Raw genomic sequence first — 24078 nt, forward strand, 5'->3', positions numbered from 1 at the left:
ATAATAATAATAATAATAATAATAATAATAAAATGGTAATAAACAATAACAATATTTTGATACATCATCTGAGTGATCAGACTTTATTGGTCGATATGAGGCTCATTTCCGCAGATTTTTCATATTATTAAAACTATATTTAAAATATAAGCAATTTTTCAATTCATGAAATTAAATTTGGATTCATCATTTTTTAGGGGCACCTCAGAAATTAACTTTAAAAAATAAAAGTCTAATTTAAATCAAAAGAAAATCAAAAGAAAATTTTAAATAAAAAGGTGGGCTAATAACAAAATCTACTATTGCATGATTAATAGACTATAATGCGATTTAATCGTAATTAGACCTATAGATAAACTAATTACATTTACTAAAACAATTATAATAAAAAATACACAGGCCTACAATACAATGAGAAATGCAATTACTAAAAATAAATTTTTAAAACAAAAACAGTAAGCAAATTTTGCATTTATTTAACAACGGCATATGCTTTTAAACAACCTTTTCAAATGTATTTATAATTCTTAATCTTGAACAACTTTATGCTGCCACTATTTGTTGATGTTCGTATCGAATGTAATAAAACTGCCACCTTGTGGCAGAAATGAATGATTTTTGAACTATGATTTTTGTCCTCATCAGCTCCGTTATCACCGAAAAATGAGCATTTTTAGACTGTTTTGCATGAAATTTAGCCAACTATTCAGTTTTCCCATCACAAAGTCATTCAGTTGCATACATTTTTAGTCTTTAAATGTTAATGTTCAATACTTAAAGTTAATAGCAAATTTCCTGTAGATGTACTTTTAATATGCAGCCAATATGAAAAGCAGGATGTATTAAGATATGCGGGACGAGGATGACACTTCTTACCAGGAGAGCAGTTTTAGTGCCTCCTCTTTACTTGAAGATACTGAAGCGCACTCTCTGCATTGAGAGACTACTACGAATGGTTTTTCTCTATCTTTCTCTGGATTTCTGGCTTGACGTGCACTCCGGCCCAGGGTAAGATAAATGTGGATTATTCAGTTTGTTAGTTGTTTTACTGCAGGTAAACGGAGTTCATAACATTCTATATGTCTTGTCGGAATAGCGGTGCTAAACTCAGGGAAACGTCGAATCTGCATGCGGGTAGTTAAAAAAAGCCTAACTTTTCCATTTGACTCAGAATATGCTGTTTAAATGTCTAAAGAAGATCTCTGATCATCTGGGACTTTCAAAGGTAGATTACAAAACTTCGACACAATATCATGATGGCTGGCCATTTAACGGGACTGCTGCTGTAACGCGCGCCTGGAACTTGAGCATTTGAGAATTTCTGTTTACTTTGAGGCATATAATCTGCGAGATAAGTGGTAGTAATTTTTGCGTCACAAAATTTGTACAAATAGTGGCCTACGTCACAAACAATGTATATGCTAAAAAGTGCAAAATATAGACCTGATGCGTGTTATAGTGCGGAGGTTTCATTTCTCTTCCTCTGTCATCATCACGCACTTTTATTCTGCTGTGAAGTGAACTTGTTCTCGCTCGGTGCTTTTGATCAGGCGACATGACATATTGTTATAAAATGGAACTAATGCATTAGACTATGCATTAATGTAACAAAGTTCAAAGCTGACTTTTATGCTAACGTTTTGTTTCTATTGTTATTTGTGTATATGGACAGTTGGGGATGGAAGGTAGGCTTTCACAATTTCTTCAACTGATTGCACACTTCCCATTTCATCTTTCTGTTCATTTGTATGGCCTACCACTGCTCCTTTCTCTCATAGTCTACATGCACTGCTTCAAATATTGTGCTTTTGGTTTATTGCAAGGAAATTAAGGTATATTTTAGAATGCTATTTTTGTTTACTACAGTGTGTTATGCTAGGATAAAAGTGTGTAACATAAGTGTAAAATTATTTTCTTCAATCTCAGATATTTGTGTTTGTGTAAATAGGGTTGCAGCTTCATTCAAATGAAGAAAACCCATGTCATTTACAAAAGGTTACTTTTATTTTATTAATTATTACTTAACTTTTTTTCTCCCAGTGTGTTTAGCTGTCCAGTAACATCACTAGGACTTCTCTGGGAAGCTCTTTGAAAAGCTCTTGAGTTGGGATTATCAGCCTGTTTTGTCTAATTTAGCAGCGAAGCCACCATGTCAACTGCAGATCATCACATCTTTGTAAGTAGGACTTTGTAAGTGGCTTTCAATATCCAGTTAGCCTAAGCCAAAAGATGAGGTAGCTTGAAGGCAATATTTTGCTTCCAAAAAATCTGTGTGTACTTATTTCAAGTTTACACCAGGCATATTGATGTTCATCATTGCTGCTGTCATGGTCACTTCTTGTCTGATGCACATATAGGTTGGCCAGTGCTGGCTTATAAGCAGGGCTAGAATCTGCAAACTTTTTTTTGTTGTTGTTGTCATTTTTGCACTGAATTAAAAAAAAAAAATCTGCTGATTTATGTGGAATGATTCTGAGAGTATAATAGAGTATATTATTAAGTAAACCTATAACAAATGCTTATAAGGTTTAAAACACAAATCCATTTAACTCCCTTTTTAGTAAAACAAAGCTAGTCTCTTGCATAATCTACTACTTCACAAACAATATTGTACACAATTCCTGAACATTTGCATATTACTCAATAATATAATTATCAAAAAAAACTGCTTAAAATAATTCTTAAACACATTTGATTAAGTAAATAAATAGATGGGCTCAAGAATCTGCAGAAATCTTTTGAGTTTTCTGTGGGTGCAAATTCTGCTGGTGCAAATTCTGCTTATCAATAAAGTGCTAAATATCACCTATAATTTCATTTTGTATGCCATTTAATGAATTTTACTAATGTGAAGTCTCGGAGATATTCAATGCATCTGGTTAGCTGCCTTAAAATGGTGTTAAAAAGACCCCTTCACACCATCCCACCACAGAGCTGCTTCTGAACTTGCATACTGCCACTTCTCTTTTCCATATATCTATGCTCAGATTTAAAAGTAGAACTGCAGAAAACATTTGTATGTCCATGAATTTTCTTTTTGTACTCATTGTTTTTATTTTTAGGTTGAACAACAAATCTCACACAAATTCAAAGTGAAGGTTTTACGGGCTGAAAATGTCACCAAAGGAGCTCTCGGAGACCTGTGTGAGTGTTTAATATTTCATTCATAGTTAAACGTTAAGTTTTCAGGGTTTTTCCTGCATAGACCATTACGAGGTGGCCACCTCCATCAAATTACATACCACCGTCGATTACAGGCAGACCCCAAGTGATCTGCTCATGTATTTAATTACATTTAATGTTAGCCTTGCAAATACTATAATGTTTTACTTGATAAAATTAAAAGAATAATGCAAAATGTGTTTTGTTTCAAGCATCAAAATGATCAGGATATCCCCTCAGCCTCATTTGAGCCAGGAAAAACCCTGAGTTATGTAACTGCATGCATGGTATCAAGCTCATAAGGTTTGAGACCAGAGTTGGGCCCTTTCACTAAATAGATCATCAATTTTCTTGGCATACTAACTGAACATGCCTGTAGTGGATACCCCTGACCCATATGTGGAGCTGTTCATTCCCACTTCACCTGAGAGCAGGAAGAAAACGCGTCACATAGACAATGACATCAATCCAGAGTGGAATGAGACTTTTGAATTTATCCTCGACCCCAACCAAGACAACGTGCTGAAGGTAAATAATAAATAAATAAATCATTTTATTAATAATATTCTTTATTTTATTTGACATTTAATAAATAATTTCAAATCTAAAAGTGTGCTTATCTCAAAAGGCCCAATTCACTGATTATAATAGTGCCAGTCCAGTTATTCACTATTAGGCAGCAAATAATTTAAAATGGTAAAAATCTACTGAAATGTCCTGAAAACATATAGTCTACAGTAGTTTAACAGTATTTATTGATAGAGATGCTTGCATTTTGCCTTTCTCTAGATGTACATTTTGCCTTTTTTTTTTTTTTTTTTTTTTTTTTAGAATTTTGAGACATTATAAAGCATAAACAGTAAGCAAAACATAACAGAAAGACGGATGAGAATGGAAAAGGTCCTCCAGAGACTTGAACCCAGGTCATCCAAAGTACAACTGCAAGGCTATTTGCTTTGATGAGAAAGTTTTTTTAAAGCACCGATTAAATCACAACCTTCCATTCTTTATTCACATTGCTAGTTAAAACATCTTTTCTATTTTCATATGGCTGTCACCTGAAGTAATTTATAACCTTTTAAATCTTATACAGTTGAAGCCCTTCTAAATTAAAAGCCCCCTGTATATTTTTTCCCCCAATGTCTGTTTAACGGGAAGATTTTTTTCAACACATTTCTAAACATAATAGTTTTAATAACTCATTTCTAATAACTCATTTATTTTAACTTTGCTATGATGACAGTAAATAATATTTTGCTTGATATTTTTCAAGACACTTCTTTTCAGTCATTGTTTAACAGTGGTTTGTTCTGTCAAAGAATATTGCTTAAGTGTGCTAATAATATTGACCTTAAAATGTTTTTTAAATTTGTTTTCATTTTATTAAAAACAGCTTTTATTCTAGCTAAAATAAATCAAATATGACTTTCTTCAGAAGAATAAAAATATTGGAAATGCTGTGAAAAATTCCTTGCTCTGTTAAACATCATTTGGTAAATATTAGTTTTTAATTTTTGTAATTTGATTTTGTACTCTTGACACAGTATTTAACTGTAAAATGAACAGTATTTTACTGTAGGAAAGTTACGATATGTTACTGTATTTTAAATTTGCACTTTAAAAATTTTAAAAATTACTGTATACATACAATTCAGTAAATACAACAAGATTATGATACGATTGTAAATGATTAACAGCACGTTACTTGTGAACTGCTGCCAGTATGTTACTGTAGATTCTACAGGAAACTGTTAACAGTGTTCAAGTGTATGTTGATCAGGCTTTAAGCACACACTCTTCATGTGCGCATCAAGTTGTATTGTGTTTGTCCTCTTGTTTCCAAGCTGACATTAATGGATGCTAACTATGTTGTGGATGAAACGTTGGGTACAGCCTCATATGACATCTCTAAACTCAAAGTTGGACAAACAATGCTGGTGTCATTCCTAATAGGCAAAGTAAGTTCAATCAAATTAAGGATTTGAAGTTAAATATTTGAGGAGCGCTTTCATTTAAAAAACACATGGGTTGCTTATAGTTGCACCAATAATAAAGCTGTACATTTATGTTACATTTACTTTTTTCCTTACTTGATCTGTATTGTGGTATTAATGCCTGTGGTTGTTGTTTCACAGATGACCAATGTGTTTTTAGAACTTTCCTTGGAGGAGTGGTATGTATCATCATGAACAAAACTATACAATATTATGAAAAGTTTAGAGTTAAAACTACCCAAATTGGACTTTTTCACCGTTCTCAGCTTAGCGATGGACCTGCGATTCAATCTGGATCTGTGTCCTAAAGAAAAGCTCTACAGACAACACCGACGAGACAAAGTCATGCTGGCCATCAAGAAACTGCTGAACATCGAGAAACCTTCTTCCCTCCCTTGCTCTCCTCATGAGGTACCATATATTTATTGACTTTTCCCCTACTGGTCTTTAAAAACACCATAAGAATTCTTACATTTGTAATAACACTGATTCTGGTGTACTGTGACGTCATTGCTGTTGTTTTCATAAGAAACAGGTGTGGTTACATGAAAAAAACTATATAATACATGTTTGATGCAGCTGTCATACAGATGGAGATATCTAATGATATACAGCAGAAAGTCAAGACATTCATGACCCAACAAGTAGAGAAATTGTGCAGTTGAGTAGCACTGCTGTAGCAAAACTCGCACTAACAGCTCATATTTCCACATAACCTTAGCAAAATCATTTTCGATGAGATATTTGGACACATCAGACAGACATTACAAAATACTCAAAATATTTGACAATTAAAGCTCTAAATAAATTAAGCTCTGTAAAGACTGACTGTTTTATTATGTCACAGGCCTGCTTCATTATCAGCTTACTGTTTTATTTGGCGCATTTCATCCATTCTTGGATGAGGATGTGAAAATCGACATAATCTAAAGTTAAAAAGGAAGTGTTAGATAAGAAATGTGAGAACTCATGAGCTGGTGTGTTACGGGATGTATTCATAAGCATGAAAAAAGAGAATTAAAAGTGAGTGGACCATAGCTGAGAAATTACACTACCTTTGTGGCGGTGAATTGACCAAGACTGGTCACGTAGTCACTACATGATTTTTGAAAGCTTTAGATTCACTTATTTAACTGTTAGTCAAAACCTTTTGGCATCAACAATTGGCAAATTTGACATCTTTCTCTTTGATGTGTCTGTTACCAAAGCCGGTGTTATTAAACCTGGCCTACTTTCCTTGTTCCTACAAGTCACAATGTAAAGGAAGTTAAAACAATTTTCCAGAATTTACATTACTATTATGACAAAGTGTCCATTATGGCCAATACAACTAATAAAAGCAGTAAAATAAGGTTCCAAACAAGAAGAGACGATTAAAATAATGTGTGGACATTATACTAAGAACACAGGCACAGAATCAGACTAGACATGCATTTCTTTGGGGGTGCAGGGGGGACTCTAAGGTCAGCCATAAAAAAAATTTACAAATATTTGGTTGACAATAAGGGTTTTAAAATGTTAATTAATAGTTCATTTTCCTATCATTCTACTGTGCTTCTGTTTTCTTGCGTTTGTAGGTTCCAGTGATCGCTGTCCTGGGTTCAGGAGGAGGTTTCAGGGCAATGATCGGGTTCTCGGGGGTTATGAAGGCTTTGTATATTTCTGGTGTTCTGGACTGTGTCACATATGTTGCTGGTCTGTCTGGATCAACCTGGTATGAAAGCATAAGCCATTTCTCCTTTTTATTATTTAATTACAACTCAAATTAGGACTGCACAATAAATTGCTTCAGCATTGATATCGCAATGTGTTCATTCGCAATAGTCACATCATGAGTGCTCACAATGTTGAGTCTGGATTATAATTGATAATTTCTCAAGTGTTTTTGAGGCCTGTGACTGTGTAAGGGTTAGAAAAGCATTCATGCATAAGAAATTGTACTGTTTATAACTTTGAAAAATGAATAATAATTCAAATTATTGAATTGATTTAAAAACGAGGACTATGCAATATTATTTTACATTTGGTTTTTCAATTACTGTATACCTTAATTCAGTTAGACAATAAACAAACAATAAAATGCTGTTTATTTTATTTGTATCTTTTTCTCAATCAAATTTATCTGTGCTTGTAGATTGTTTGTTATATTTTATGCACTCCCCAACAGAATCATCCCAATCAATCTAAAATAATAAATTATTTCCAAATAGTTATTCAGCTCATCAAGTAAAAATGTATTCATGTCACAATAAATAAATTGCAGAAAAAAAAAACTAGGCAATGTTAGATATATCCAATGTCGTGCACCCTAACTCAAATACATCCCAGTGCAAACCTACATGTGCTGTTTTATTTCTGACAGGTACATGTCCACTCTGTACTCCCACCCAGAGTTCCCCACAAAAGGTCCAGAGCAGATCAACCAGGAGCTGATGAATAGTGTGAGCAGCAACCCACTCCGATTACTCCATCCCAAACACATCACCAATTACATACATGCCCTCTGGAGCAAGAAAACCACAGGACAGCCTGTTACCTTTACAGATATATTCGGGATGCTAATAGGAGAGACGCTCATTCCTGCTGTGAGTGTCTAATCTTTTGAAAACAGTTTTGTTTTCTCTTGGCTATGCATTTAGAACTAGACTATATTTTGCTGTAAATACAAAAGGTATCATGTCCTTTTTTTACTCTGTCAACAGAGGATGGACACCAAGTTGAGAGATTTGCAGGAAAAGATAAATGAAGCTCAGGCTCCTCTGCCCTTGTTCACCTGTTTGCATGTAAAACCTGATGTCTCAGAGCTTAAGTTTGCAGGTAAACATTTCTGCACCTTTTTTTTTTTTGGCAAAAAGCAACTAATGTAGTTTAAAAGGAAAAAAATGGCCAGTTTAAATTCTAGAGTACTGTCAGTATAGTAATTAAAAATAATTCTGAATCTCTTTTTTTATCCATACTTGCATCACAATTGCTATGATTGCAATGTCATAGACAGATAAAATAATCTCTTCTGTGCACACTAAATGAGTAAAGGTAATACTATATCTTGGCAAAATATACAAACACCATTAACAGCTTCATTGTTGTCAGTGCATTCACCAAATAAATGAATGGGATGCCATTTAGCCTACAGTAGTCTGACCTGTTGAACTACCAACGGAGAACCCAAATTGCGTCAAGAGATAAGCACAAGCATGTAAAATGTTTTATTTTTAGTTCAAAGAATGGCTGTATTGTACTTCTAAAACCCCAAGGAAGCCCTAAAGTGTCACACATTTTAGTGTTTGAAAGGTCTACCCGTCACTTAGTCTGTAATTGAATACTGACCGCATTCTGCTAATTCTGTTGCCAGTGACTGAGAAGGTTAAGTAGTGCGAGTTGGTGTCCTATTTTTTTTTGTCATTTTGGAAAATAAAAAATGTCCTTCAGAGTTGAGTTAAGAGACCCAAAAATGGAAAATACGTTAATATTAACTTATGGAAATATGTCAAGATTAATTCCCAAGTTGTTCTAAACTTGTAAGGATTTGTTGTCTAATATTAAACATGGAAGAATTTTTTTTGAAGAATTGGGGTAACCAACAGATTCTGGTCAACATAGTATTTATGTTTAGAATAATATTGAAATCAAATGAGACGGTAATGTGTTGGGATACCCACATTCTTTAAAATATCTATAATGTTCAAAAAAAGAATGGATGGAAAATAATAGGACAACTTAGATAATGGAGATAGAATGAACTATGAACTACCCCTTCAAGTAAAAAATTAATCTTACCCTTACCTTTATGGATTTACATCGTAGTTGAGATGCATTTTAATAAAGCTTTTAAATTCAATTTAAAATAAGCAATTTTTTCCAGACACCTGCCCCCAGATATTTTGCTTTTGGTTTAAACATGAGTAAATGGAGTTTGTATAAGTGCGGCTGACAGAAAGCAACTATTTAGACACTGAGACAAAGGGAATCACCCTAACGTCACAAGCCATTAAGTAACCAAAATAGTCCAGTGCGACAAAAACATCCAAACACTCCCTCTTCCACAATAGACTTAAGTCGTGGTGACTGTCAATAGCTCAGACTGATTAATAATTTTCTGTTAAATAAAGCGTCAGTTGATTTTCTGCAGGCCTACTCAAATAAAATAGCTTTTGTGTTGTGAACATTTTGTTAAGCTGATTCATACATCTGCCTTCGTCAAAAGTGACATGCTTTATCAACATTATCAGGAAACTGAAATTTGAAACACCATTCACACTCTAAACTATTTGAAAAATGCAATTTGCCATTGTGTTCAAATGAAATCTAGATTTGGTAGGATTATCTATGTATAATTTATAATTCACCTATCTGTAATTAGACATCCTGCTAATAATTAGCTAATTGTTTATGTTTATTTGTCATTGAGGACATATTTTGCTACCTTTGCCCTGGATACACTTCTTTTGTGTGTTTTTCGATTGACAGATTGGGTGGAGTTCAGTCCGTATGAGATTGGAATGGCTAAATATGGAACATTTATGACCCCTGACCTTTTTGGAAGCAAGTTCTTCATGGGAAATGTGGTCAAGAAACACGAAGAAAACCCTCTTCACTTTCTTATGGGTATGGAGTCTTTGTTTTCTAGATTTTTCAGCAGTAAGCTGAGAACCATAAGAAGAAAGTGAAAATGCCGATCCCAATGTTACCCCTTTAGACCTTCCCCTGTTCCAACTCTCTTTAGCTTGAAGGTATAGGGCTAAGGCAGGGGTCCAAATGTAACCCTGTCGGCCCTGAGATTTACCTGCAAAGCACTTACTAGCTGGCCTACGTTACACTCACCCCACTAAACCTCATTACCATCCGGGTCATGAAATCAATGTAACCCCGCCGGTCCTACGCCACCCAACCCGATCCAAGCTGGTATCGAATCGGTGACACTCCGCATGGGAGAGACCATGGCCTCTAGCATCTGTCGCTAGACCACCTGTAGAGGTCAGAGGAGTGAGATTTACCTGCACAGCACTTACTAGCTGGCCTCCGTTACACAAACTCGGTCCTGGAGTGCCAGTGTCCAGCATATTTTAGTTCCAACTGCCGATCTTTAGTCTAAACAGGCCAGAGCCAACTAATCGGGCTTCTAGGTATACTGCATACCTCCAGGCAGGTTTAAGGACACTGGCCCTCCAGGACCGAGTTTGGACATTATTGGGCTAAGCGGAAGGGATAGATAGCCCTCCCTTGAAACTGAGATTTTCCAAGACCACACTCAAAATCAAGGGGTATAAAAATTTCTAGATTTGTTAGATGTTTAATACCTAATAGATGTCTGAGAATTGGCCAAAACTAGACTAGTCATAAAATAAAACAGAAATGAATGACCACACATATAAAGTCTGTCTAATCTATTTGACGACTAGTCTAGTTTTGGGCTATTCTTAGAAGGTCTATTCGATTTTTACTGACAGCCCAAATTTAGCCCTGTTTTAGCCAAGACGACTGTGTTTAGACGTCTATTAGACATCTTTTAAAAACAAAAAAATGCTTGCTGGGTAATATGGCAATAAGCTTGTAACTGTACTGTATATTTACACAGTGGCCTTATTTGTCTATGTAAACACAAGAAAACAACATTAATGTTAGCCTTGTCTTAGTGAAGCTGTCAACACTTAGACGTTTAATAAACACAAAATTGTTTGCTAAGTATATCGTTATGATAGCATGATAGCACTCCATTTCAAGAGCCAAGGGGAAGGGGTAGGGGTAAAACAATAGAATTAGGATTGGGCCCATATATTTGTTGTCAAATGTCACCTGATTTAAAGGTGATGCTTTTGTCATTTTCAGGTAGTCTCATCTTTACTGTAATGGAATGCAAGGGATGTTAGTGACTTAATTCAGTGGCACTCAAATTTCTTAACAGTCACTGTGATGTAAGATGAGAGGTGAAGAAAAAGTTTCACTGCAGATTTGCTATTAATTTTTATAATGTAATGTGAAGATCTGTTTTGTTTCAGACTTCACGTCTTCCATAGGCCCCTATCTTTGATGTCTGAATCATGTATTGAATCATCCTAGAGATTGTGCTTTTTTAAAAAAAACTTAAAATGAAACCTATTTTTAAAGATTTTTTATCAAAATATTACATTAAGTAAAGCATGCGCACCATGATAATATCTCTTATTAACTGTACTGTAAAATTAAGTTCTTGCTTGTAATTTTGAGGTGAAATATGGTCAGATATCACTCAAGTAAAAGTACCATTACTTGCCTAAAAATGTAGTGCAAGTAAAGTAAAAGTGTCTGTTGTAAATATTCCTCGAAGTATGAGTAAAAAGTAGACCTTTCTAAAGTACTCAAGAGTAGTGAGTAGTGAGTATTACGCTATAATTAGCTGATGCATTTACATGTAGTTTGTGTATGTGTCTAAACATAACATTCTGTTGTGCATATAGTTATTGGATTACCCAGGAGGCACACAACATCATAAGATTATACGTCATTAATATTATGTTAGATTTAAGTTGTGACGTCAGGTGACCAAAATTTAATCTAGCCAGTGTCTAAGGACAACATTATTTTGATGTCCAGTAATGATGTCAAATGACATTGATATTTGGTTAATTTTAGGTTGTGTCAGAAAGTGACCAAAATCCAACGTTGAGTCAACATCTTAAACCAACATCATTTTGATGTCAAATACAGACATTTAATTGTCAGGTATGGCAAAATCTATCGTCTGATAAACGTCATAGTGGTAACGTCCACAAAACGTCAAGCTGTAACATCATTAGACGTCAATTTTAGATTGGACGTTGGACATTAACAGCGGTCTGACGCTGAGTTCTGACATCAACCTGATTTTAATTTCCGAACAACATGCAACATCCCACAACGTTGGGGTACAACATCAATTTGATGTCATGTTGACCTCTTGTGCCTGCTGGTTGTTTAAGGCCATTTCGGTCATCTTTTCATCAGTGACATGCATCTAAACAGTCTCTGGGTCAGTGCGTGTAAAGATTTTGGATATCTTCTTTTGGACACTTTAAATGCTTCCAAACAGTTTGCTGCAATTATAAATCGCTCATGTCTTGAGGTAGTTCATTATGATGCGATTGACCTCCTATGTGCGATTTGATTGGACAGGAATCACAGGACTGATTTTACTAATCCCCTGGCAAGAAAATATAGTGACTGCAGGTTGAAGGAAAGTAGTGAAGTATAAGTACTGATACTGCACTAAAAATTTACTCAAGGGAAAGTACACATTTTTTAAAACTACTTCGTAAATGACTTTTTCTGAGAAAAACTACTCAATTACAGTCATTTGGGTATTTTTAATTTATTACTTTACACCCCTGTCAGATATAGGAAACCAAATTTGATTTAAACATTTTAATGTAATATGTTGTACAGGTGTATGGGGTAGTGCCTTCTCCATCCTGTTCAACAGAATTCTGGGATTGACAGATGTGACAAACGGCAGCACCATGGAGGAAGAACTAGGTACAATCACCAGCTGTACACTATATTACTATACCTTTTTTGGTCACATATTCTTATTCTTATATATGCACATGATCCATTTTCCACATTCACAGAAGTTGGGAGATTTACGTAGTATTTAAATTACCTTTTTTGTTTTTTTTACAAAAATCTACATATCCTCTTTTCCTTCTGTGTTACTGTAAATGAAGCTGCCTTTGTTGTTTGCATATCTGATGGAAACGGAACTGAGCTGGTGGTTGTCTGGTAGCTACAGTAATGTTTGATTACCAATAGACTGTTGGTTAAATAAAGCACTGGTTGTGAAAGCCACCTCTCGTGTAAATATATTGGCATATACTCACTGTTCTTACATGTTCTGTGTGATTCTCTCAGTCATACATCTGGTTAAGCAATGCGGCTTTGACACTTGAGTTTGTGCATTTATTTAACAGAACAGATCAAACCTGAACACATTGTAGGTGAGGACAGTCTAGATAATGACGAAGACCCTCATAAAGGTGAGATTTTACACCACAGTTTGCACCAGACTGTCCTTTAAAACACTAATGTCGGGATTTACAAAAGACACAACGTAAAAAAAAGTCATAAAGTACAGCAGAAAGTATTGCCTTTTAAGCAGCATAGTTGCATATTATTAATTAAAATTAAATTTAACAATGTTACTTTGTTTGTTTGATTTTGCTACCCTCAAAGCAGCCTATTACAGCCTTACTGTTCGGGAAAACTCTGATTAAAGATGAAGACTTTTGGTTACCAGGCCTATAGGTTTTAGGGAAAACAATATAAGATTTGTATATACTATAATATGACAAAATATTAATGCAAGTCTAACCATTTAGTGATTCTGGTTTTGTCCTACAGAGGATGAGCATCAGGCCAGCTGGATTCAGCGCATGGTTGGCTCTCTCTTCAGTGATTCAGTGCTTTTTAATACAAGAGAAGGCAGAGCAGGAAAAGTACACAACTTCATGCTGGGCTTGAACCTCAACAATGATGTGCCATTTTCCCCTTACACTGAGACCATCAGCTGTACAGAGGATGAGGTTGATGCGGTCACAGGTCAGAGTTCAACAGTCGTTATTGTCATTTAGGCTTACTGAATTAACCTAATTTATGATTCTGATTTTAAATGCTTTCAGACCCATTTGAGTTTGACCGTATCTATGAGCCACTAGATGTAAAGAGTAGGAAGATCCATGTGGTGGACAGTGGCTTGACTTTCAACCTCCCCTATCCTCTGATTCTAAGGCCTCAGAGAGGTGTTGACCTTATCATATCCTTTGACTTTTCTGCACGACCAAGTGATTCTAGTCCTCCATTTAAGGTTAGTACCATCAATTTAACATTCATTTATTGTGATGAAAAACAATCAATTTTATGTACATAAATGTATTAATTAATTATATATATATACACTCAACTGCCACTTTATTAGGTACAACTGCTCATTAACGCAAATCTCTTGTCAGCCAATCACATGGCAGAAACTCAATGCATTTAGGCATGTAGACACAGTCAAGACGATCTGCTGTGGTTCAAACGGAGCATCAGAATGGGGAAGAAAGGTGATATAAGTGACTTTGAACGTGACATGGTTGTTGGTCCCAGACAGGCTGGTCTTAGTATGTCATAAACTGCTGATCTACTGGGATTTCCACACACAACCATCTCTAGGGTTTACAGAGAATGGTCCGAAAAAGAAAAAATATCCAGTGAGTGGCGTTTCTGTGGGTGCAAATGCCTTGTTGATGCCAGAGGTCAGAGGAGAATGGCCAGACTGGTTCGAGCTTAAAGAAAGACAACAGTAGCTCAAATAACCACTTGTTACAACTGACGTAAGCAGAAAAGCATCTCTGAACACACAACACGTCAAACCTTGAGGCAGATGGGCTACAGCAGCAGAAGACCACACTGGGTGCCATTCCTGTCTGCTAAGAACAGGAAACTGATTGTGCTGTGCGAATAGTGCAATACGGGTGAATGGCGCAGCGCAAATTGAGCACTTTGCACTTTTGATGTGTTTAACACGCGTTTCGGACATTCGCGCCGCGTTAACCAATCAGGAGCTTGGTCTTTTGGGGGCATGATTGTGACGCATCACCTGTTGTCGGTGTTCCGAGGGAAATCCTCCAGCCGACATGGACAACAGTTAATCAAACTGGGCTTGGCTCAGTCAGAAGCACCGCTGAAAGCCTCCGTCGTCCAGGTTCAGTTACTGCGACATTCGGATGGTAGCGTCAGAATTTGGTGTCAACAACATGAAAGCATGGATCCATCCTGTCTTGTATCAACGCTTCAGGCTGGTGGTGGTGTAATGGTGTGAGGGATATTTTCTTGGCACACTTTGGATCCATAAGTTAAGGGGTCATGTCATAAAGCCAGAATCATCTCAGACTGGTTTCCTGAACATGACAATGAGTTCACTGTAGTCAAATGGCCTCCACAGTCACCAGAACTTCAATATAGCACCAATATAGAAATCCAATAGAGCACCTTTGGAATGTGGTGGAACGGGAGATTCACATCATGGATGTGCAGCCAACAAATCTGCAGCAACTGCTTGATGCTATCAGGTCAGTATGGACCAAAATCTCTGAGGAATATTTCCAGTACCTTATTGAATCTATGCCACCAAGGATCAAGCCAGTTCTGAAGACAAAAGGGGGTAAAACCCAGTACTAGCAAGGTGTACCTAATAAACTGGCTAAAGAGTGTGTTTGTGTGTGTGTGTGTGTGTGTATATATATATATATATATATATATATATATATATATATATATATATATATATATATATATATATATTATTTATAAATATATGTTTATACTATATACTGTCAATGTTCTGCTCAAATTACAAGATCACATTCCTACACATTTTTAATTGATTAATAATTGGTAAATGTAAATGTTTGACGTACAGGTTTTGTAAATGATTAACAGGAACTTCTACTAGCTGAGAAATGGGCTCGAATGAACAAACTTCCCTTTCCCAAGATTGACCCAAAGGTGTTTGACCGGGAAGGGTTAAAGGAGTGCTATGTGTTTAAACCCAAAAAAGGAGAAAGAAACTGCCCTACTATCATCCATTTCGTCTTGGTTAATATCGAATTTAGGAAATTCAAAGCCCCAGGTGTGTTTTTGTTTGTGCTTTTGTCTGTGTACTTTGAACTTTTTTTTTTAAAAGTCAGCTTTGCATATGCAGATTTATTGTTAGTTTTGGGAAGCCTGCCCAGGGCTCTATAACAAGGAGGAAAACGTGAGATCTTTCCGGTGGATATGTTTACACCGAACTGTTAAGTTGCAAATTTGCTTGCGTAGGGTATGCAGTGTTTGACTCTTTTACAGTATGAGCTGGCCGATTTACATTCCTGTGTACATAATGCACAAAGAGGGTGTGTTTCTATATCTACCTATTCTATTTGTTTATGTTCCCTGAAAAGATCTTACTTTTTTTTTTTTTTTTTATAAATTTTTAAACACAGTGAATAAATTGATGACTGGTAAAATGACAGGAAAAGATCAGTCATCTTAAATAGAACAAAAAGTGGAAGAACAAACTATTAAAATGTGTTTAAACACAAGTGTGGTGTATCTTGAAGGTGTTCCACGTGGGTCGGACAAAGAGAGAGAATTTGCAGACTTTGACATCTTTGATGACCCACAGACGCCCTACTCCACCTTCAACTTTCATTATTCCCATCAAGCCTTTACCCAGCTGCATGATCTGATGGAGTTCAACACACTTAACAACATAGAGGTCAGTTCAGCTCAGAGGAATCATGCTGCTTCATGTGTTTTAAAAATATGAACATTCCATGGAAATTATAGTTGATAGTACAATTTTTTTTCCCCCAGTTTCAATGGGAAAGATAAAGTTTACTTGATAATATGAAACACTTGAATACAATGAGGTGTAGCTGCTATCGTGTTCTTTTGTCTAATCCTTGAATCGTTTATGAAATATTTTGTGTGTTAGCTTGTTTATGCAGGTCTTGTTTTGAATGTTCTATCACACTTTATCTAGGTCATCAAAGAAGGCATAAAAGATAGCATATTGTACAGGAAGGAGATTCCATCTCGCTGCTCTGCATCTCTTTCTCTCAGTGAAGCACAAAAGAAAAAACGCCTAAAGAAATAGTCTAAAGGACAAGCCTGTTAATAAGGAGGTGGCGTAAGATGGCATTCTACGCACAAGAAGTTTACACATGTCACATCTCTTCATGGAAACCTTTTTTTTAAACTGAAAACAGCTCAAGAAACTGTGAAACCTGATAATCTGGTTTGGGCCACATGAACATTTTCCATCTAGTTGTTTTCAATGTTATCTTTTAAAGTTAAAGGAAGAACTGACTGACTCAATGAAAACAGCGTTTACAGTCTCGTTGTTGAATTGAGCCAGACAATATGGTATGTAATGCCAGAGTAAACAAACTATATTCTTAAACATTTGTCTGTTTAAAGTGCTGAAAGATGTACTTCAAAGATGTGAAGCAGACAATTGTCTCAAAAATTGATTGTCTTCAGCAAAACAGACTTTGCAAAGACTGTTGGTGTCCAAGCAACATTTTAATTTTCTGACTGCACAGAAATGTTTTTAGAGATCTTCTTTTGTTTTCTACAACTTTCATACTTTCCAGTTTCCTGCAAACATTTTGAATAAACAAACTGAAAATTGCTTAAGGACTTTACGGCTTTTTTGTTGTGTTTGTGTATGATTTAATGGCAACCAACCTCTGCAAAAACATCACACAGGCTCTGATTTATCTTTGACGGAAAATGGAGTTTCTCAACAACAACAACAACATGAAAAAAAGCAACATCCCGAGTTACAAAACATCTTCAATCCCACCACTATCCTGCATTAGGTGGTTCAGTGGGTGTTTATTTACCCCCAACTTGGTATTTTAAGTTTCCATTTAGATACGTAGATAGTTTTCATTTCTAAGTTATTTCCTTTGACTGTTAAACACCATTATCTGTTAGTATGCGAGTGAAAGGAGGTGAGTAGAAAAACTAACACTCCAATATCAGGATGAAGATGTATAATTTTTTACCCAGTAGATTATGCAGGGTAGCACAAAATCAAAGACATTGTCAGATTTAACACTATTTGTGAACTTGCTCATTTAAATGATTATATATTAACTGGATACTCATGTATAAATTATTTAATCAGTAGCAGAGTATTCATTTAGTATTTATTTACACAACCATGAATATTTATGTTAAAAGGTCTAATGTTTTATGACAAATAATGATGGAGACTGCATGAAAAAAATGAAATGTAAAAATCTTAAGTTTAACTATTAGTTTTTAATTTTTCTTAAAAGTGTATTATTTCCCAGAGATGGGTTGCGGCTGGAAGGGCATCAGCTGTGTAAAAAAATGCTGGATAAGATGGCGGTTCATTCCGATGTGGAAACCCCGAATTAATAAAAGACTAAGCCGAAAAGAAAATGAATGAATGAATAAAGTGTATTAGTGTCTGCCCTATTTTCAGAAGATTTTGGAAGTATATATCAGCAAAGTTTATTTTATTTCCACTATTAAACAGGATTGATTTAAAAATAGACAATGTGAACAGATGGATGAGAGCGAAACACCTGGGCTTGGACGTCACAGTAGGTTTGTTTATCTGTTACTGATCAAAAATAAATTTTCCTATGTATAATATGAATGAAGAGTTTCGGTGTCGTTAGTCAAAACTAAAATGGTTGGTAAATTACCTTAGTAAAGGCATGGGGCATTCTGACCAACATAATAATATACAGTCCAAGTTTTTTTTTTCAGCTGAAACATATTTTACTATTTTGATATTAGAAACTAACCTGATCTGTTCTCTGATCTAATTTTTACTATTATTCTTATACTTTCAAAACACAAAATAAGTAATATATCAGATGAACCTATCAAAAAGCTTCCACTGACAAACTTGAAATTCTCAAATAACATTAAAGAATTCATCATCATCATTAACATCTCATCTACATTCTCATCTTGAGCTGTAATATGAGTCAATGACATAAATAGCAATAAGGTCATAAGCAAATTTGTTAGCATCACGTTTTGAGGTTCCTCTTAATGTGCAACTTCGTGAATGTTTTATGAGTGTGACAGGTAAACGGTTTGTAATGCTAGGTGTGAAACTATGAACCTCCCATTAAAAACTTCCGCTGCCTACAGATATTGCATCACAAATACATCACACATGTGTCACCTGCTCTAAAAATAACAGCCTTCCAAAAAGAGATAACAATACTCTGAAAAGCTCATGTCAACTCTTTTTGAAGATTAATAGTCACAGGACACGGATGAGAGAATCTTCGAAAGCTTTGCTGTTGTTGTTGTTGTTTTAACCCATTGTGTCCTCCTCTTCAGGACAGCTTATCGCATAAAGTTCCTGGATTTAACTACAGTACTTTGTAATTCTGATTGGAAACCTCCATTTATTTTAATCCTGAGTTGTTGTGATGTCAGAATGTTGCCAATAATAAACATCCAAGCCTACCTCAGTTAATCTGTGTGCTGACGACGGTTGCAGACATTTTCTTCAAATCTGAGGAGTGGAGGAAAAGCTGACAGAATTAGGTTTTATATTCACACATTCAGACTTTCCCCTTAATAATATAATTTCATGAAAGTATTATTTGCAAACTCTAAATAGCGAAATCATTGCAGCCAATGACTATCAAAGTACAACATTGTTCTCCAATATGCAGTCTTAATGTTGTTTTCAAGCCACAGTTGCATGCTAATTCAGTTCGAATATGCAAAGTAACATGGCAAACAATATAACTTAGAGACTTCTAAATGAATGAATGTGCGACTATAAAACCAACTTTACCTCTATCAAATCAAATCACTTTTATTGTCACATCATCAGCAGCACGTGTGCTATGATGATTGAAAAACTTAGCTTTTCTATGAAAAGCTGAAGAGTTTTAATTCATTTCATAAATAAACTTAATTTGATTGTCCTTTCTGTTTGAGTAGAATTTAATAACACTATCAAAGTGAACAAGGATGGCAATATTTTTCACATATTTATCCAGAAATGCCAAACATATTGAAGTGCCTGCTAATGATAAACCAATGAGATTACATGGAATGTGGAAACCAGGATAAATTACTTACCAAGCGACAGTGTGGAACGTAGGAAAACGATGATTTTACTAGCTACATAGCCATATATGTGTGTATGTGTGTGTGTGTGTGTGTGTACAAGTTTAAAGGGAGACAAATATTTGAAAGTGTTCTATCGCCATCTACTGTTAAATGATTGTCAATGCATATTGAATTAACATTTCTGTATCAGCGCATGCTACTTTTTAACACACAGCATTCCTACTTCCAGTGTTCCATAATGACTTAAAAAAGCAGCTTAAGCCTCTTAAAAAATGTTGCCAAATTTTGTTAAATTATTATTATTTGTTTTTATTATCAGCATGCTTTAAACAACAAATACGTGACAAAAGAACAAACAAAATGGGTGATAGAAGATAAATAATAAATGTACAAAATAAAAGAAATAAAACAAGCATAAAAACAAGAGTATAGATAATTATATAAAATTCGTACATTTACAAACAAGCAGAACCTTTGCATTCATCAGAAATGTTGAAAATAGAGCACAAACGGACAGTTCTAATTGAATAGCACAAAAGTTATTTTTCTGTTCCTTATAAAACAAAGTAAAACTGTTTTTTGTGGAGGAATTTACACATAATATTGAAACTCATCAAAATAAATAGGTTAATAACAAAAACTTCATTATTCAGATCATAATTCAAATATCCAAAAATGAAAATGCAAATTTAAACTAAAGAGTACCTTTGTTTACTACCTTTTTTGGTCAAGACAGAAGCATCATACAGCTTTTAGCATAACCACAGTGCCAAAAGATGTGGGGTGTCCAAATGCAAAAAAACAAAAAGATCAATTTATATCAAGATCCTTTTGTAAATTTACTAAGAAAATGTTTAATCAGATAGAATTTATGAATTAGTTAAAAAGATATTTTAATAAGAATGATTAATAAGATTCTTATTTGTAAAAAAAAATTGTGAGGTAATGACCAATTACTTTCTCATTTCGGAATTCTTACAAATTATTTTCAATAGAGCTATAAACGTTGTTACACAATTAATTAACACACCCATCACTCCTTATGTTTTCTTTTCATTTGTTTTTCTTTTTCTAAATAAATAAATAAATAAATAAAATATAGTAAAATATTTTTAATATGTATTTAATCTGTATGGATTAATATGTTAATCACCCTGCAGCCCAAGACCACTTACTCACTGAAGCAGTGCTGAGCCTGGTCAGTACCTGGATGGGAAACCACATGGGAAAAATATGATAATATATATTAATCATAGCAATTGTCGTCACAGAACGGAATTTTGAATGTAAACTGTTTAGATAATGTTGCATTTTTGCCACTGAGTCATTTTCCACAACACGTGATGTTTTGGTGTTATTAGACATATTTACTTCTTTGAAATGTTATAAAAACCCATTTAAAGTTTTTGCATTTGCTATGGTAAACATTTTTTTTAATATAAATATAAAAGATTAAATGTTTCTAAAAGAAAAGTCACACCTATGTTGGTTCTTGTCAGTTGTAAGTGGTTAGTGAGGTCAGCAGGAGGCGCTCAACTTGCGATCTGTGTAAGTCCTAATGCCCCAGAAGTGAAAGGGACTCCAGGCCAGGGGTCACCAATCCTAGTCCTGGAGGGCCAGTGTCCCTGCAGGGTTTAGCTCCAACTTACCTCAACACACCTGCCTGGATGTTTCAAGTATACCTAGTAAGACCTTGATTAGCTTGTTCAGGTGTGTTTGATTAGGGTTGGAGCTAAAATCGGCAGGACACCGGCCCTCCAGGAACAAGTTTGGTGACCACTGCTCTAGGCTGTCAATGAGCTCCATCTTTTGGATGAGACGTTAAATCGAGGTCCTGATTCTCTGTGGTAATCAAAAATCCCATGGCACTTCTCGTAAAGAGTTGGTGTGTAACCAGTGTTTAATTCAGGGGTCACCAATCTCGGTCCTGGAGGGCCGGTGTCCCTACAGGGTTTTAGCTCCAACTTGCCTCAACACACCAGCCTGGATGTTTCAAGTATACCTAGTAAGACCTTGATTAGCTTGTTCAGGTGTGTTTGATTAGGGTTAAAATCTTCAGGACACCGGCGCTCCAGGAACAAGTTTGGTGACCACTGGCTTAATTTGTGAATTGCGAGGTCCCAGAACACAAGGTTCCTTCACAAATTAAGCCCTGAGTGTAAACCCTGTGCCCGGTTTTTCAAAAGTAATCCACTGGGATTTTGGATAAGGGATTGGATCAAATCTTGACAATGGGTTTTTCAAAAGAAAAAACGGATTACATAATCAGATTAGATCCCGTAATCTAATCTTGGTTTTGATCCGGATCAAACCTTTACTTTGGGTTTTTCAGACATTTTTTGTAGGATCTGGATCACTTTGATCCAAAAAACATGGATTAAACTGATCCCATCAGAAGGGTGGATTTAGTGTGGATTTCATGCCCAAAATTTAATGAAAACTTAAAAAATGTATTAAATAATACTATATTTGGATCATGCAGTATCTTACGAGATATACTATTTATTCATAAAGTTTTTATTTTATTTGTTCATCGGTCAGGCTATAGTTAGTATAGGCTTTAATGTATTCAGCCTATCAGTATAGGCCTACAGCAAAGTAGAAATAGCTTGACCTCATAAAACAATCCCCCAAAAAGCTGTCAAAACTGACCAAAAACAATACATTTTATTCTGTCAATAATTGATATATATATATATATATATATATATATATATATATATATATATATATATATATATATATATATATATATATATATTCATCACAATGGAAACTATTTTTGTTTTTAGAATATTTATTAGTGATGCATGCAATAATTACAGAATGACAAAAAAAAAATGCAAAGAATGGCAATCACAGATTTTTTGAAATCACCTTTAACAATTGCAAAAAGAGACAGAAAGGGCAGAAGCACAACTTCATCTGGCAGAGAACAACTGACTCTGACCAAACTGCAGCAAACCAAGACCAATGACTTGAGATTCGCCTCCTAAAGGCCACGCTCAGACAAGCTGCTCTCTCCACATCAGATGAGGAAGTCTGAACTTATTGTGGAGTTTTTGACATTAAGTCTTTTTTTATTTACATCTATATTTGAAACTTATTATAAATACCTCAATATACAGTGTTTGTGTTGTAGGTCTCAGATGAGCGGACTGCTGGAAGAGGATGGGGTGGGGTTTTTATAGTTTTTCGTTTTTTTTTTTTTTTTTTTTTAAATGTGTGTGTGTTTTCATTTCTAATAAAAATAAAGTTATATTGACCCCACACTGGCTATTCTACTTGTTGCTCTTTACATAGGCCTATCTATCCATCTACATTGTGATTGAGCACTGGTAATCCAGATTTAGTGATCCTGAAAAGTTCCTATCCGGATCAGACTGATCCAATCCAATGTTGCTTTGAAAAACTGACTCAAAAAGTAAGCTGGATTACGTGATCACGGATCGCAAAAACAGGATTACTAAATCCAGATCAATTTGATTCAGATTAAACCTTTTGAAAAACCGGGCCCTGGTGTCCTGGGCAAATTCTCTCCATAGACCATCCACCTAAATGGCTCTCTCACTGTCTCTCCACTCCTCCTATGTGAGGTGAGCACACTGGCGCTGTTGTCCTGTGGGTGCCGTCGCATCAGCCAAGTGGACGCTGCACACTGGTGGTGGTGGTGAGGCCCTCTCCCTCATAATTGTGAAGCACTTTAGGGTGTATGGCCATACACGATAAATGCGCTACATAAATACACATCACATTACATTAATACTGACATGACAAAACGTCTGCCTTATACTTTGTTTGTTTATTTTTTTTCAAAACTAAATAAAATCAATAAATAAACAAAGCAATTAATTAAAAACATAGAGAGTAGACAGTAAAAAGTAGAAAACTAAATTTGATGACAAAATCCATAGATGCTTATATCATGGACAAAGTCCACAAACTGCACCGTTCGTGAAGCTGCTTTGGAAAGATAATTATTGTGAAAAACGCTATACAAGTGAACCTAAAGAGAACAGAATTGAACAATATAGTTTATCAATAAAAGGAAAAGAAAAGTATAAATGAATGAATGAGTTTATTAATATATTTTACCAGAATTATTTACCAGAACTTAACAATAGTTTAGCAGGCATGTTATACTATAAGTGTGTAATGTTTATTTTTAGCGTTTTAATAAAGTCAGACTATTCTAATTGAAGCCATTTGACCCATGAATCTATTAGAAGTGTGCTGAGGTCCTCTAGTGGTTGAAAATAATTGACTTAGAAACGTCCTTTCCGCGAAGTCGCCGATAGAGGGC

At 35.1% G+C, this 24078-nt stretch overlaps 1 protein-coding gene and 1 long non-coding RNA gene across 5 annotated transcripts; one reads left to right on the top strand and one right to left on the bottom strand.

The window, feature by feature from the left end:
- The first annotated feature begins 298 nt into the window (after window positions 1-298).
- pla2g4ab (phospholipase A2, group IVAb (cytosolic, calcium-dependent)) lies at window positions 299-17325 on the top strand. 4 transcript variants are annotated; one of them, XM_087298386.1, is made up of 18 exons: window positions 299-1008; window positions 2041-2176; window positions 3063-3144; window positions 3542-3690; window positions 5007-5120; window positions 5298-5335; window positions 5423-5567; window positions 6734-6870; window positions 7519-7741; window positions 7859-7973; window positions 9624-9761; window positions 12555-12644; window positions 13079-13144; window positions 13509-13706; window positions 13787-13971; window positions 15591-15780; window positions 16250-16407; window positions 16675-17325. In XM_087298386.1, exons 2-18 carry the CDS (start codon window positions 2150-2152, stop codon window positions 16786-16788), a joined length of 2169 nt encoding a protein of 722 aa, XP_087154512.1. In that variant the 5' UTR covers window positions 299-1008; window positions 2041-2149; the 3' UTR covers window positions 16789-17325. The 4 variants fall into 4 exon arrangements, 2 of the variants coding, with proteins under 2 accessions (XP_087154512.1, XP_087154513.1); XR_015518616.1 differs by having other exon boundaries at window positions 599-1008; window positions 15571-15780; XM_087298387.1 differs by lacking the exon at window positions 299-1008 and adding an exon at window positions 1283-1685.
- On the bottom strand, window positions 5535-19896 carry LOC137488667 (uncharacterized). Its single transcript, XR_015518657.1, has 3 exons — window positions 19785-19896; window positions 19159-19206; window positions 5535-6867 (listed from the first exon to the last, which is right to left on the bottom strand). It is a non-coding gene; the product is annotated as an uncharacterized LOC137488667 (long non-coding RNA).
- Window positions 19897-24078: the final 4182 nt, after the last annotated feature.

This window comes from Danio rerio, chromosome 20, assembly GCF_052040795.2.
Source record: "Danio rerio strain M-AB ecotype USA chromosome 20, GRCz13ab, whole genome shotgun sequence".
Classification (NCBI taxonomy): domain Eukaryota; kingdom Metazoa; phylum Chordata; class Actinopteri; order Cypriniformes; family Danionidae; genus Danio; species Danio rerio.